Here is a 14765-nt window from a genome sequence, read left to right as displayed (position 1 = left end):
CAACCACACTCCTTGGTATTTACACGAAGGAATTGAAACCTTATGTCCACACAAGAACCTGCAAATGGACGCTTATAGCAGCTCTATTCATAGCCAGAACTTGGGAGCAACCAAGATATTCTTCAGTGGGTGATGGATAGACAGGCTCTGCTACACACAGACAGTATCATCCAGCACAAAAAGAAATGAGCTATCAAGACAGGAAAAGACATGGATGAATCTTCAATGCATGTTACTAAGTGAAAGAAGTCAATCTGAAAAGGCTACATTCTGGAATGCTCATACAGTAGGATTCCAACTCTATGACATTCTGGAAAAGGCAAACTATGGAGGCAGTAAAAAGATCAGTGGTTGCCCGGGGAACGGGGTGAGGGAGGGATAGGGTAGAGCAGGGAGGGTTTTTAGGGCACGGAAAATACTCTGGATGATACTATCATGTTACATGTTTATGTTATACATTTGTCCAAACCAGTAGGATACACAACACCAAGAGTAAACCCCCATGTAAACTATGTAAAATAATCATGTATCGATATTGGTTCATCAATTGCAACACGTGTGTTATACCAATGTTAACAAGAGGGAAACTGTAGGTGGGGGAGAGGGTGGGTATGGGGAACTGTTCACTTATTTTGTAAATTTACACCTTTACTAAAAATATTAAGTCTACTAATTTTTGAAAATCAGCATTGCTGACACTGTGGTAAGTGTGCCTCTTGGGGGGGGTGCGTTTGCACCGTAATGTGGCCTTAGGAGGCCAGGCCAGGGACAGAGGCGACAGCCTTTTAAGGATGAGGAGTGGGAGGCGGGTAGGCCAGGAAACACGCTGGCTATTTGCCCTGAGGGAGAACCAGGTGTGAACATCCTGCAGTTTTATGCCAACTGGTCTGCGGTCTGTCATGGTTCTACCGCACTCACATGCTGCAAGGTTTCGGGAAAGTTTGTTCAGTTTCACTGTAAAGGGTGTTATTGTGAGTGTGGGTGTGAGCACGCGTGATTGTGAGCTGTGTGAGCAAGCAAGAGTGGGTGTGAGTGTGAGCACGCGTGATCGTTAGCTGTGTGAGCCAGCACGAGTGGGTGGGTGTGCACGTGGGTGGGCAAGGGCAGCAGCGTCTCAGGAACCAGCGGCTATCCGGTGCCATGTGTGGCACACATGGTCGTGTGCTTCAGGTGCACACGCTAGTCGGAGGCGCCCACCTCGGTGGAGACCTGCAGGCTCCTTTGCGAGGGGTCAGGTGAGAGCTGCTCCGAGGGAGAAGTGTGCCTACAGCACAACAACCACGCACCCCTGCCGGGACCTGGGTGTTGGACACTGTGCACGCTGCAGGACCCTGAATGCGCCACCCGTCCCCCCCATAGTCCCCCCGCTGGGACGGAGGCCCCCCAGAAACAGCCTGACACGTGTCCGTCCCAGGACAGGAGCTCTGTGGGAGGTGACAAGGTCTCCGTGGATGCTTGACCCGCATGCCCTCAGCAGGGCAGACACATGCCTCCATCTTGGCACCGCATACATCCTGCACGGGCCCCGGGGTGGCCGATCCTTGCGGCTCTGATGGGCAGGAGACTCGGCTCCAGGTCAGGCTGCCTGAGGAGCCCAGACCCTCCCCAGCTCCCTTTGATGAAGGCACAGAGCACATTACCAGGAACGAGGACCTTGTTTCTGGAAAAGCAGACAATTCTCTTAACTTCCCGCACTTAGGCATTGGGGCCTGGCTCTGTGGATTTAGGCTGAAAACAGCTAACTGTGGCCCCGTGGGTGGGGGGGCAGGTCGCTGGGCTGCAGCATGACGGCCCCAGCTCCACGCCGGCAGCCACCCCCAGGGCAGCTGGCCTCCCTCCTGCTCCTCTCCTGGGAACGGACACGACCGAGCTGAGATGGTGCTTGGCTCCGTGCTGGCCACAGGACAGGAGTGCGGCTCAGGGTTGTAAGGACACAGGGTGTGCTCAGCAGCACGCCAGCACCTGGCACTCTGCTCTGTAGCGAGGGACTGACCTTCCCAGCCACGTCCAGCTCCCTGACACTTCAACTAACCTTCAGATCATGAGAAAACCAGGATTCTCAGCAGAAAGCCAGAGGGAGGGACGTCAGGGTCAGGTGCCCCTGAGGGCAAGTGGGAGCCTCGGGGGAGGGGGAGGTGCAGAGACACAGCCCCTTAGTCTCTGCCCCCTGCACCACCGGAGGATGCCCCTGTGGGGGTGGGAAGAGGGTCCCAGAGCCCGGGCCTGGGGGTCAGCTTTCCCGACCCCGAACTGGTGGTCAGGGGTCGCAGCGGCCTCACTGGTCTGGCAAGAAGAGCCCACCCTCGTCCTTGGGCGGCTGGCCGCGTGTGCCCACCCTGCCTCTGCCGGTGCCTCCCGTGGGGGGCACCTCAGGTGAGCCAGGGCAGGTGTTGGGCCACGACATGCTCCTCGCAGGCTTCAGGGACCCAAATACCGGGTGCAGGGCAAGGCTCATGCTGGCCCAGGGCTGAGGGCACCTCAGCCATCGGAATGTTCTCGGCATTATTGAGTTAATGAGTAAAGGGTTTTGACAACAGAGGCTGTATTCTCAACACCAGGGGCCTCTCAGAAACTTAAAACTGCCTTCCTTCTCCAGTTGATCCCCAGCAAGGTAAGCTCTACAGGGGAAGGTAAATGGGGAAAGGCTGAGCTTAGACCTGCCACACACCAGCAGAGGGTGACAGAGCCCTGGCGACACACGCACCCCTGAGCCCTGCTCCGTTCGCTCACTATATTTTTTAAATGGTGGTCGGATGACCCCCACCCCAATCCTAGCATCACTGTGCTGGAGACAACTGGAAACACCAGCCCTGGCGCAGGAGGGAACAAGGTATCAAGGAAGAAAAGGTAAACTAATGGCCAAGGTTTGAGGCACACGTGTGCGGGGCCAACAGCCAGCCACAGGGTGGTCCCCCTAGGCCTGGCCAAGTCCACAAGACGCCCCCCCTAGCTGAGGACTCAGTGGGTAAAAGCCAGCACCCACCAGGACAAGGCCGCAAAACCATTCCACCCAAGGACAGGTGAGGACCCGGAGGCCGCGGGTAGCCGGTGTGTGTGCCGAACGCCTCTCTCCCTGGGCACCCCAGAGCTGGCTGGGTACATGTGCCCGTAGCTGACTGACCATCCGGGCATTGTGGTTTTTACACAACTATTGTTAGTTGACCTGTTATTATGACCGGGCACCGTGCAGGGTCATCACTGTGTCCACAGGACATCCGCTGGGCACCTTTTAAGCAACCTTCATGCATTTGTGCACCTGCTTACGTCCACCCTTGTGGCCACATGCAAGGGAGATGTGGATGCAGGCCACGTCCCTGCTGAGGAGGCCAGGGCATTGGAGGGGAGAGTAGCTAGCCCACAGCAAGGCCACCATACATCCCTCAGATGCAGCAACGGACCAGGCAGGAGCCCCAGTGCAGGAGGCCCTGGAGTTGCATGCGGCTGTGTGATGTGGCCAGCCTCCAGAAGCCTGGCTGGGCCGTGGCTGCTCAGGGATGGTGAACATCGCTTCCCTTCTGCTTCCCACCCCGACATCCTCGGGCGTGGTTCCTGGCCCCAGCCTCACTCCCAGAGGCTCTGATTCAAGTTGTCTGGAGCCGGCCCTGGGGGGCTGAGCTGGACCAAGCACCGCTGGTGTCACCAGGCTCCCCAGCTGCCTGAGAGAAACTGAGGCCAAAGACTCTCCCACTCCAGGCTACACAGGCAGTGGATCCCCATCTGGATCCTCAGCTGAAGGAGCAGGAGGAAGGCATGAAGGCTCCACAGGACGTGGGGAAGGGCAGCGGCCCCCCATGCACACTCTCGGCACGCTCTGTCACAGGCACGACCCCAGCCACCTTCTGGGGAATTGGCCTCTGTGCAGAGAGGGGCTGTGGCCGCCCAGCCCTGCTGTTGAGCACACCTATTCCCGGGCCTGCTCTGGGGGGCCTGCTGACTTCTCGAGCTGGAAAGGCCTCTGCGGCCCCACGACACAGCTCTCGGTGGGCCCCCTCCACTGGGATGGCCAGGGGGTGGCTTCAGCTCCCTCCTGCACCCACTTCCTCAGCCCACTCCCCTGAGAGCCCAGCTGCTCCCGCGGGGGTTGGGCAGGGAGCTTCCCTTTGAGACTCTGTGCCCAGGGTTTGACAGCCAGTGTGGAGACTCCCTTGGACCGTGTGTGGGGGGTGTGACGATAACTTGGCCTTCGCCCAATGTCCCCTGAGCACCTGCCGGGTCTGTCCACTCCTCCCTGAACCTCCATAGGGAGTGTTGGTGTTACGGAGGCTCACAGGGTACCTCACGACCCCAGAAAGCAGCCCTGAGACTTTGGTGTGTGGGGAATCGATTTCAGATCTTCAGCCACAGGCTGCAAAACCCTCAGACCTCAGATGGAGACTGCACACAGGGCAGGACACACACGCGCACCTGCACGTGGACATGAGGCGCAATGTGCACCTGAGGTCCCCCTCCTGCAGTGCTGTCCTGTTCGGGTCTATGTCTAGCTAGTGGGCTGAAGGTGACCTGCACTGAGCAACCAGCATGTGAGGGCTAAGGGGGACCCAGGTCCACGGCACCCCAACAGCCAGGGCTTGTTAAATTCCAGAAGAAACAGAACCCCCGGGAGCTGGTGGTCTTCCACCTTCTGCGTTGTTCCACAAGCTGTCAGAAACAAGTATTTCCAACTTCTCACTTTGCCTTTGCAAGAAGAAACCCTTCCCCAGCTGAGAATTCACAAGCAGTTGGACTTTAGCATGATAGCTCGGCAGGTGGTGAATTCACTGAGGCTTCCTGATTCGCCCAGGAAAGGGAGAAACAGGACCCAGCCCTCCCCCACACAGCCCTGCACCCTTTCTCCCCGGGCACTGGGTTGTCCCTGCCCCCAGAGGCTGGTGGTCCCGGCAGGGGCTCGCTGGATGCCTCCCAGAGCTGACACACCTGTGCCTGGAGCAGAACGTTCCACTGGGTGAGGGGAACCTGGGAAATGACTTGGCTCAACCCCCCACCTGAAAAGTCCACACCTGCCAGCAGGCCCCCAGCCTCCCTTGTCAGCCCTAACCACCTGCCATTGCAGCCCAGTGACCCTGAGCCCCACGGGGGCCCCCTGGGCTGGTGCCTCCCCGTGGACCACCTCCCCCCAGCCCCTCTCACTCTGCCTGGCCCCCTCCCTTCCTGTGTGGCTCATCTCAACTGTGCCCCTGATGGGAAGCCGACACCCCAGCCACAGTCTGACTCCTCAGCCTGGACTCTGACCCCCTGTGTCCAGCAAACCATGGGGCTCTCAATCCCTTCTAGAACTGATGAATGAACACTTGGGTTGTAGGGGTAGGACTTGAGACACAGCTCCATGGGAAGTCCAGCGTGAGGCCGAGGCCCAGGCCGGACCCCTGACCCGACTGGGGCATCTTGCGTGACCTAGAGAGTGACCAGCACCAACACCCATGGTCACCCTAGCGGGCGGTGTGTGCCAGGCAGGGCAGGGCCGGCAGGGCGGGGGCTCCAGGCAGGGGCGGCACCATGCACACTCAGCCTCTCGGCCCCTCCCCTGCCTAGTGGTTCTCTGCCCCCTGGGACGCTGGAGGCACGGAGGCCAAACCACAGTGGCCTGGCAAGGCCCTTCAGTGCTCAGACGTCTTGTCTCATGGACGCTCAGAGGGGAAGGGGGAAGGCCTTTAATCTTTGAGGTGACCTTAACCTCTGATCAGACCCTAGAGCACATACACACTGGTTTTCGACTTGTTTGTTCCGAACATGTTTAAGGGAAGAATCTTATACAATGAGAGGGATTGTAGCAGCATTACAATGCCCCTGGGGAGGGCTCGGCTCATGGAGTGACAGGTCTGAGCTGCCCTCACCCTCCCTGGAGTCTTGTCCGTCTCAGTGGAGACATGCGCACCCTCGCCCAGAGGCCTCCGTGGCCCCTCTTCCCTGTGACGCGTGTGACTGATTGCCGTGCTGGTCCCTCGGACCTCACCTACCCCCTCCCCTGGCTAAACCCCACACTGCTCCTCAGACACACCCACACACACCCGCCTCAGGGCCTTTGCACTGACTGTTCCACTCCTGAAAATGCTTTCCCCTAACCCACAGGGCTCACTCCCCTTCGCCTGCCCCTTCACCTGCGCTATCCTCCATCCCTCATTTGTTGTTCACTACAGTACATGATGCCATGTATCCTGCGGCATGATCTCATTTGTCTGCCCCCCCCAGGAACCTGCACTTGTCCCGTGGCACCTGCCCTTGTCCCGTGGCACCTGGTCCCGTGGCACCTGCACTTGGGCTGTGGCACCTGCGTCCCGTGGCACCTGCCCTTGTCCCGTGGCACCTGCGTCCCATGGCACCTGCACTTGGGCTGTGGCACCTGCGTCCCGTGGCACCTGCCCTTGTCCCGTGGCACCTACATCCTGTGGCCCAGAGCAGCATTCGGCGCTGGGTGGCACTGATGTTTTTGAAGTGAGCACTGAACTGGGGAGCACTCTCCCAGCAGCCAGAGAGGTAGCTGCTAAAACTCAAGCGCTTGGAGACTGCATTAATCAAGTCAATCAGTCATGCCCCCAACAGTGGTCCCTGCGCTGATGGTATTGACCTGCCTGGGACCCAAGTTCCAGGCTCAGCACAGGAGTGTATGAGCCGGCAGCCATGCGGGTAGGCACCCGAGTCCCTGGAGCCGTCCAAGTGAGCGCCGCGTGGGGTGAGGCGCTCCCCGCCCTCAGCCCGACACACCCTGGGTGCTCTGGGCAGATGCTGGCCCTGCTTTGTCCTGGTCTGCCCCCTGCTAAGGGTGTTGTCTGCGGTGCAGCGCTCCCAGGAGGCTGTGTGGCAGTTGGGGAAAGAATTCAGGTAAGGAGTCTCTTCCCAGGCCCAGAGCCTACATGGTCTGGATGCAGCTTACCGATGGAGAAGCGGGCCTTCAGGGCTGTGCTCAGGCTCTCACCCACCCATCCATGCAGCTCGGCGAGAGCAGCGCGGGCAGGCCAGGTGCCAGGCACGGAGGGCACGACACAAACCAGACACAGCCCCTGCCTTCACAGCACTGACCTCGGGTCCTTGGGAGTAGGGCTGGGCTTGCATGACGGGGTGGAGTCTGGGGAAAGCCACATAGGGTAAGGCCACACCAGCGAGGGTGGGAGCCCACCATGCACCCACTGGGCTGTCCTGCTTCTCTGTCCTGACTGCCCTTGGGCCTCTGTTGCCCCACCAGCCCCTCTGCCGCCTCCCCCCTCACTAATGGTGTACCTGCCCCCCAGCCCAGAGGCCCTTGGAGCTCACCATCCCCCAGTCGCACAGGCTCTGCAGGTAGGGCTGGGGCGGGGAGGGGCCAGGGCAGCACCTGGGCTCACTCCTCACCCCTTCTCCGCCGGCCTGAGCAGAGAGAGGAGACAGAAGACGAAGATATGAAGCAGAGATAGGGAAGGGGTGGGAGATAAGTAAGGTCAGGAAGGAAGGCCGGAAGGCAGCGCGGGGGCGAAGGTGCAGGGTGGGGGCAGAGAGCCGCCCAGCGAGGCACCCAAGCGGCCCCGAAGTTCTCGTTGGTACAGAGAACAGGGACCCCAGCTGTGCCCCCACGGCCCAAGCAGGAAACCACCCAGTCGGGGCTCCGCAGGGCAGACAGGTTGGGTAAGCAGGCTCTGCTCAAGACAAGCACCCAAGACCTGGAGACTCAGACCCAGTGCCTGAGAGCGGCCAGCAGCTGGACTTGGAGCCAGGGGCCCTGTGCTCCTGGGAAGAGGCCCGTCCCAGGACCCAGCCAGCCAGAGCCAAGGAGCCCTTCTCTGAGGGAAGCTGCAAGCACGTGCCAAGGCAGGGCAGGAGACGGACAGTGGCGGAGAGACCTTGGTCAGTCCCGTCCCTCGTTGGCTGAGTGCCACCCCCATCCCCCAGTGTACAGCTCTAGGTAAAACTCGCTGCCAGATGGGCTTTGGACACTGGGGAAATGCATGGTTGGGAACCCTAACTTTAGACACACCCAAGCTTCAGACCCCAGCTCAGGGACCTGGCAGGTGTGGCAGGAAATCTTTTCTCCAACCCATAGGGACACAGAGGAAACCACAGCCCCTTCCTCAAGGGGCAAGAACGGCGGGGGAGGGGGGTTTCCTGACACATCTGCCAAGAAATAAAGTGTGGGGCTGAATGCGGCCCAGGTCAGGAAGGCACAGAGACAGGTCTCAGGCGACTGCGGTCACAGAGCACTGAGCGTTCCCCAGAGAGGCTGACCTGGGTCCAGACCCCACACTGGGGCTTGGAGCCTTGGGAATAACACCAAGACTCTCTCCACTTACAGGAAGTTGGCCCAGGAAGAGCCTCCCCAGGGAGTCCCTTCCATGAGCAGGCAGGACTGGAGGCTATCAGTACTTCCCAACCTTTGCCCCTCTTTCCTTGGGTTATTTCAGTGTGATACCTGAGCTCCAAATGCCTATGGATTATTTACAGCCTGTGGCTAATTCCCCCATGGGCCTTCCTGAAAAGGGAGACTTTACACCTTCAGCATGGTAGAGGCTCTTGGAAGGGCCCTTGGTTCTAGGCTTTGGATGATGGGTCTTAACTCCAGGCCCACTGATTGCATCTGTCCTGCCGGGACTGGGGGTCCACTAGGGCCCACTGACTCATCATCTACCCTTGGGAGGATGGGGCCTACTGGGGACTCCTGTTGCTCACACTGTCCTTCTAGGTCCTCTTTTTTCCAGATCTCATGCATTCCTTCGAGGGGAGTAAGGGAAATCCAGTGGAAGCAGGCAGGAGGGCATGATGGGGAGTGCCCAGGAACCCACAGGAAAGAGCCGGACAAGGGTGAGGCTCAGCACCAGGGGCTCCTGGTCCTAGGATCAGAGCACATTAAGTCAAAACCAAAAGCTTCTGGTTTTAACCCCAGGAGGTAAACACCATCCCATGGCTTCCCCCCGCAGCCTGGGAACATGCCTGGGCCAGACGCCCAGCCCCCTTGGCTGTACCTCAGAGAAATACATGGATTAGGTGGGGGTCTGGGTGCCCTGGGTGACACAGCAGAGGGTGTGGATGGAGTGCCAGGGATGTCCCAGGCCGTCGGTCCATGCGCCACCCCCCCCATCAAGGGCACAGTCACAATGATGGGAAGGGGCTTTGGAAGCAACAAGAATTGGGGCCCAGGATCACAGGGCCCGGAGGCTCGAGAGACTGGATTGATAAGCCGGCAGTGGCATGTCAAAGACATGATCCCAGGGCTGCACCCTGCCTGGAGCATAACTAGGGGAAGGCACTTCCCATGGAGGCACAGCGCGGGTCACAGGCTCTGGATGCTGCACACCTGGCCCTGGGGCCCCCCCCCCGGGCGCTCTTCCCCCAAGACCAGGGGTGACAAGGGCTTGCAAAGCCCCAAGGGCACTGGCGGAGGTGACCAGGAAAGACCACCTCGCCACCACCCCTGAGCCCCCAGCCTTCCAAGCCAGAGGGCCCATCAGCCACTGGGGTCCTCCTGGGGTGTTTCCACCTGGTTTGAGTGGGTGGGGTGTGAGCCTGGGCTGCCCCCTTTCCCAAGAGAGGCCGTGGTGGAGAGAGCAGAGACGTTCAGGCTCAGAGAGGGAACCCACCACTTCCCAGCCGGCCCACGTCAGGGATGCCCTCGCCTCCAGCCCATCAGCGCCATGAGCCCACTTCCGAGACATGTCCGCAGCCTGGGTGTCCTACCAGCCCACACACACCGACACCGCCCCTGACCCTGGCCTCTGCCACTGCAGCCCATTCTGCCCAGGGCTCTCCCGATGGCTCCGGCTTCCTCCCAGGCAGGATCTCGACCCCCTCACCGCTCCCACTCTCTCAGGAGGCTCCTCCCCGATGCGACCCAGTGTCCACCTCTCACCCTGGACCCACTGGGATGTCAGCTGGACAGCTCAGCCATGTCCGTCCCCTGGAATCCCCTACCTAATGCCTGGGAATAAAGGGACCCTGTCAACCTAGAACTACCCCCTCCCCCAGAATCCCCTCTGGTGCCCCTCCTGTCCATTCTTTGCCCAACGACCAAGGTAATAGTCTCAGAGCCCAGGTCTGTTCAAGTCCCTCCCCTTTGTGCCACCCTGGGTAGAGATCAAGGTCCTCCAGGGTCTGTGCTTGTGCTGGTTTGGCCTCCTCTGGCCTCCAACACTCTAACCTCTCTCTTCCCCCAGAGGTACTGTCCTATAACCCTGCCGCCCCCGGGGCTCTGTCTCCAGAAGCTGCCTGGATCCTTACCCCCCAGGAGGCCCTTCAACCAGTGCTCCACAGCCTCGCGACCTCTGCACGGCCAACGTGGGTCGCTGAGCCTGCTGCCGGCCCAGGCTTTGGTCCCCAAGGAAGGCCCGAGGATAGAGAACACAATTAAGAGGAGAAAACCCAGCCTGGCCCAAGGCCCGAAGGGACCCTGGTGCAGGAAGCTGCAGATTCAGGAATCCCCAGGGGCCCAGAGGAAGGAACTATACCCCCGTTCAGGGACAGAAATTATCCCACTGCAGGAGGGCCCTCAACTTCTCCGGTCCAGCAGGCTCCACCTGTGGGTGGGCTCCCTGGCCTTCTGAATTTCCTAAAGATACAGTAACAGGCAGGGGCCCCCGGAGTCCCAGATGCTCACAATAAGCCCTTTGCTGAGCCCCAGACATGGGGTCTTAGGGGCTGGGGGTCCATGGGCTCAGCAGCCACACCTATTTCTCACCCGTGCAAAGGTGCTGCTTCCAGCGGTAAACCCAGACTCCTGGGCCAACTCGCTGGTGGCCATGACCCTGCCCTCTGGTCTTTCTCTGTCCCAAGCTGCTTGAGGTGAGAAGCTGCCTCAACACATTCGTGTGAGTTATTGCGTGGTTCCAGGGTCCACGGCAGGTTATACGTAGCTGGAAGAAATCTGACCTCTGCAGCGCAAGGTGGGATGTGGACTAAAATGAGCACTTGAAGCCACTGGTAAGACATTTGGCAAGTGCTTGGAAATGCATAGAAACCTGCTTTTCTTCTGTTTCTGTGTCTTGAAACCAAAATACCCTGACCATTTTAAATGATGAAAGGGGCCAAAGAGGCTCAGGAGCATGAACCCTGGACTGTGGGGTCAAGAAGGAAGCACACCAGGATCCATGCCTTCCCCTCATGTATGCGCAGACCGGACACACCGCCATGCAGCCTCCAGGCTGCACCCAGATGCAGGTGAAGGTGTGTGGGGGAGTGCTCTGTGGGGGTTTGCGAGAAGGGGCGCTAGGGTCCACTGCACAGGGAGGGGTCTGGGAGCCAGGTCTGTGGGGCAGGAAGGGGGGAGGAGCCACATGGCAGATGGTTTCCTACCTTCAGGCAGGGCGGTGGGCTAGGCATTGGGGAACCCCTGGGGTGTAACCCTGACCAGGTCAGATCTCTGCTTGTCCCTGTGGAGAACAATGGATCCTGGGGGTGGGGAGGGGTGGAGCTCCAGCTCACTGGGTCTGGTCAGGAGTGCAGGTAGACCACTGAGATGAGTGCTTTGTTGCAACTCTTGGTTTGTGGGGCTGAACAGGAGCAGGGGTGTCTGGCCTGTTTGCTAAGGTTTGGTTTGGTTTTTGAGGTCTGGAAGGCTGAGAGATGGCAGGGGGTGGGGTCCCAAGGTGGATGGAGGAGGGACAGCTGAGGGGCAATGGGGAAAGGGCCAGAGTGGAAAGGGGTGGGGGGCTGCAGAGGAAAGGGCAGAGGTGGGTGTCACCTGAGACCCATACTGAGCCACCAGGAGAACCTTGGGGACCTGGGCAGGGTCAGTGCAGCAGATTGTCTGGGAGTAAAGTGGTGAGCGTGAGGGAGGGACGGGGGGGGGTAGGCTGGGCGTGGGGAGAGTCATGACTTACTTTTTCAGATGGGGAGACTGAGTCTCTGAGATGCTGCCTGTTCCCTCGTGAGACCACAATGCCATCATAGTGGGAACCTCCAAATACAGGAGAGTCAGGGCAGGGCTCGGCCCAGAGCAGGAGGGCTCTGCAGGTGCAGCTGGGTCAGCCCCATGGGTCTTCCCTTAGGATCCTTGCCATGTTGCCCTGAGCACCCCCCAAAGTCTCCACCAAGGCTTGACTCTTGCCCCTTCAAGGGGAGTCAGTAATCCCAGATGACAGCAATGGAATGCGGATATACAGCGAGCCTTTTTAAATGAGTGTGGGTAAGAAAACGGATTCTGGGCTTGCCCTGACCAGGACACAGCTGGCAGAGTGGGTGGCCACGCCACCCTGGAGAAGGTGCCCTCAGGGCAAGTCCGAGGTGTTGGAGACTTGCAGGGACATGGCTCTTCCCGGGTGAATAGCAAACTCTGGGGCCAGGCAGACACCCAGGTCAGTGCACCAGCCTTTCCGCAGTCTCTCCCCTTAGGGCCTACTAACCAGAGGGAGCACTGGTGGCTGTCACCGGAATTTCAGATGCAAGGCTCCATCTCTGGATGCCGCGGCGGGACTAGGAGAGGCCCCAGCTCGCAAGGAAAGCACACATCTGCTTTACAAGACAAGGGTGCTCCATGTCCCAGGTGTGGACCCCCAGAGCGTCACGGGTTCACCCTGCTCCAATCACTCTTATGGTGGTTTCACAGGCGAGAGAAGGTGGCAGAGGACAGGAGCCCCGCCCCCCAACAGAAATGGGTCACTCCAGTGTGGGTGTCGGGACAGGGCTCTCAGAAACCCAGGTTGGGGCTGGACCTGTCCAGGGAAAAGTGTCAGCCATTCACCCACGGCAGACGTGTTCGGAAAAGACACAACATGAGACTTCACGTGGGTGCTGGAGTTCTACCCCTGGTATCACAAAACCCCAGAAAACCGAGTGCAGACAGAGTGAGCATGAGACCAGACAGCCAGCCGGGGCCAGGGACAGACATGAAGAGCTGTCTGAGGAAAGAGGAGGAGGCAGAGGGATGGCCAGTGCCTTCAAGAGCCAGAAATGAGAAGGACCTCCGGGTAGGCAGGGCACAGAGCGGGCGGGCTGACCGGGACACAAGGTAACCAAGCACCGCCCGCGCTCCAGGCACCCCGAACCCCAGGCCCCAAGTTCTCTAGTAGGTTCTCCCCAGAACCTGACCCTCCTGTCCCGCTGAACACTCAGAGCCTAATGCCCCAGGGGGGGTCCTTGCCAATTTGCGGTGTCCCTCCCCATCCCCAAATCCCTGCCTCCTGCCCTTCCCTGGGGAGGGTGTCTTCAGACCCCCCCTTCACCCTCCCCCCAGGCTCCACCTGGTAAGTCACACAGGCCACCATCTCTCCACCACCTCCGGAAGACCCTCCGTGGTGGACCGACATGTTGAAACTCCGGTCCTCGTAAGCTCTTAAGAAGGCTGACCTTCCCATCACCTTGCCCGGGAGTTACCTGCGGTTCCCACTTGCTGGCTCACTGGAGCAAGTTAAGAGAAATCTGACAGACCAGGATTTTTTAAAAGAGAAACACTGTCAACGGAAAAATTGCTCCTATGAATAGGATTTTACTGGGTTTAATCTTGAGTGGCACGGTGTTTCTTTCTGCGCTGAGAACCAAATATCCCTGCCGTGCTGATGGCAAGAACCTGCTCTTTCTCCCGACATGGAACAGCCCCCACAAGCCCGCAGACAGGACACCTGGCTGAGGGCGCCCCAGGGCAGGAGCGACGTCTGCAGGCCTGGATGCAGCCGAAGGGAGCCCCGGACTCGAAACCCAGGAGCCCAGAGCGCGCGGGGCTCCGGAGGCTGCGCCCGCTTGGCCAGGATCGCGTCACCCTCGGCGACCGGCACGGCCGCTCCGGGCCCGGCCAGGCTCGCAGTCCGCACCTAGCTCTGCCTGACCCGAAGGCCTGACTCCCGGGGGCTGGCAGCGGCGCTCCACGGCCCGGCCGCGGGGCAGCTAGCGCCCGACGGGGAAGACCGCGGGCCCAACGGAGACCCCGAGGAGGGCAGACGCGGGCGCGCCGCTCTGTACCCGGGGGCGCAGGCGGGGCCACGCAGACCCCGCGAGCCCGGCGGGGGCAAGTGGAAGGAGAAGTCGCAGCGGGGCCATGACCTCGAGACCCATCGAGCCCCGGGCCTCTTACCGATCTTGGCCAAGCTGGCCACGAGGATCCACAGCGCGATGATGTACGGGTCCCGGACATGGGGCCATTTGAAGGTGACCACCTGGAAACCCTGGCTCTCTTCGTGCGCGCTGCCAGGCTCCTCGACGCCCCGCACCCGCGGCAGCACTCCCAGCGCCAGCAGCAGCGCCAGCAGCAACCCCCAACCGGAGCCCCGAGCCCCGCGCCCCAACATCTCAGCCACCGCTCAGCGCCCTGTGCAGACGCTCATGGCGTGTGGGTCCTGCTGCGCTCGGCGGGACGCGCTGCGCCGGAGCTGTTGGACGTGCGGGACCCTCGGGGCTCGCGTTGGGCGGCGTGGAGCCCAGCGCACTCGGGGTACGGGCGGCTGTCTTGGTCCCCGCCCGCCCGGGTGGCCTTTAATCCGGCAGCCCCCTCCCGCCCCGGGGCGGGGCCTTCCCGCCCCCGCTGCGCGCACGCGAGCGCGGACACCGCCGCACGCTCTCGGCACGCCCGCCCAGCCTGCACACGCCCACCCCGGGCGGACCGGTCGTCCTGACCTCACCTCCTCACGTCCGCGCTCGGTCCCCTCCATCTCCCTCCCCTACCAGCCCGCCGAGTGCTGGAGCCCGGGGCTGGAGGGCGCAGGCCGGGGCGGGGTGGCGGGGGGAGCGGTCTGCGAAGCCGCGCGGCGATGCGCAACCGCCTCGCTAGGGGGTAGATCGCAGCGTCGGGGCCCCTGCTGGCTTGGCTGAGGGATGGTGGGCGGCAGGTGCCTCGGGCGCCCCTCAGTGGCCTTCGCTCGGCTCCCGAGTTGCCTGGGACA

The 14765-nt window shown here is 60.8% G+C and overlaps 1 protein-coding gene across 3 annotated transcripts in view; it reads right to left on the bottom strand.

The window, feature by feature from the left end:
- Nucleotides 1-14343, bottom strand: part of SLC9A3 (solute carrier family 9 member A3) — a 47808-nt gene extending 33465 nt beyond the window's left edge. For all 3 annotated transcript variants that reach the window (XM_088023548.1, XM_028089993.2, XM_028089994.2), the window contains exon 1: nucleotides 13961-14343. In XM_088023548.1, coding sequence (XP_087879674.1) covers nucleotides 13961-14174 — 214 coding nt within the window. In that variant the 5' untranslated portion in view covers nucleotides 14175-14343. The remainder of the gene's footprint in view (nucleotides 1-13960) is intronic.
- Nucleotides 14344-14765: the final 422 nt, after the last annotated feature.

Source organism: Eumetopias jubatus, unplaced genomic scaffold (assembly GCF_037043125.1).
Source record: "Eumetopias jubatus isolate StellerSeaLion01/CBP00866 unplaced genomic scaffold, mEumJub1_p1.0 scaffold_5, whole genome shotgun sequence".
Lineage (NCBI taxonomy): Eukaryota > Metazoa > Chordata > Mammalia > Carnivora > Otariidae > Eumetopias > Eumetopias jubatus.
Note: the sequence above shows the minus strand (reverse complement) of the source record. Positions and strands in the feature narration are given on the sequence as shown.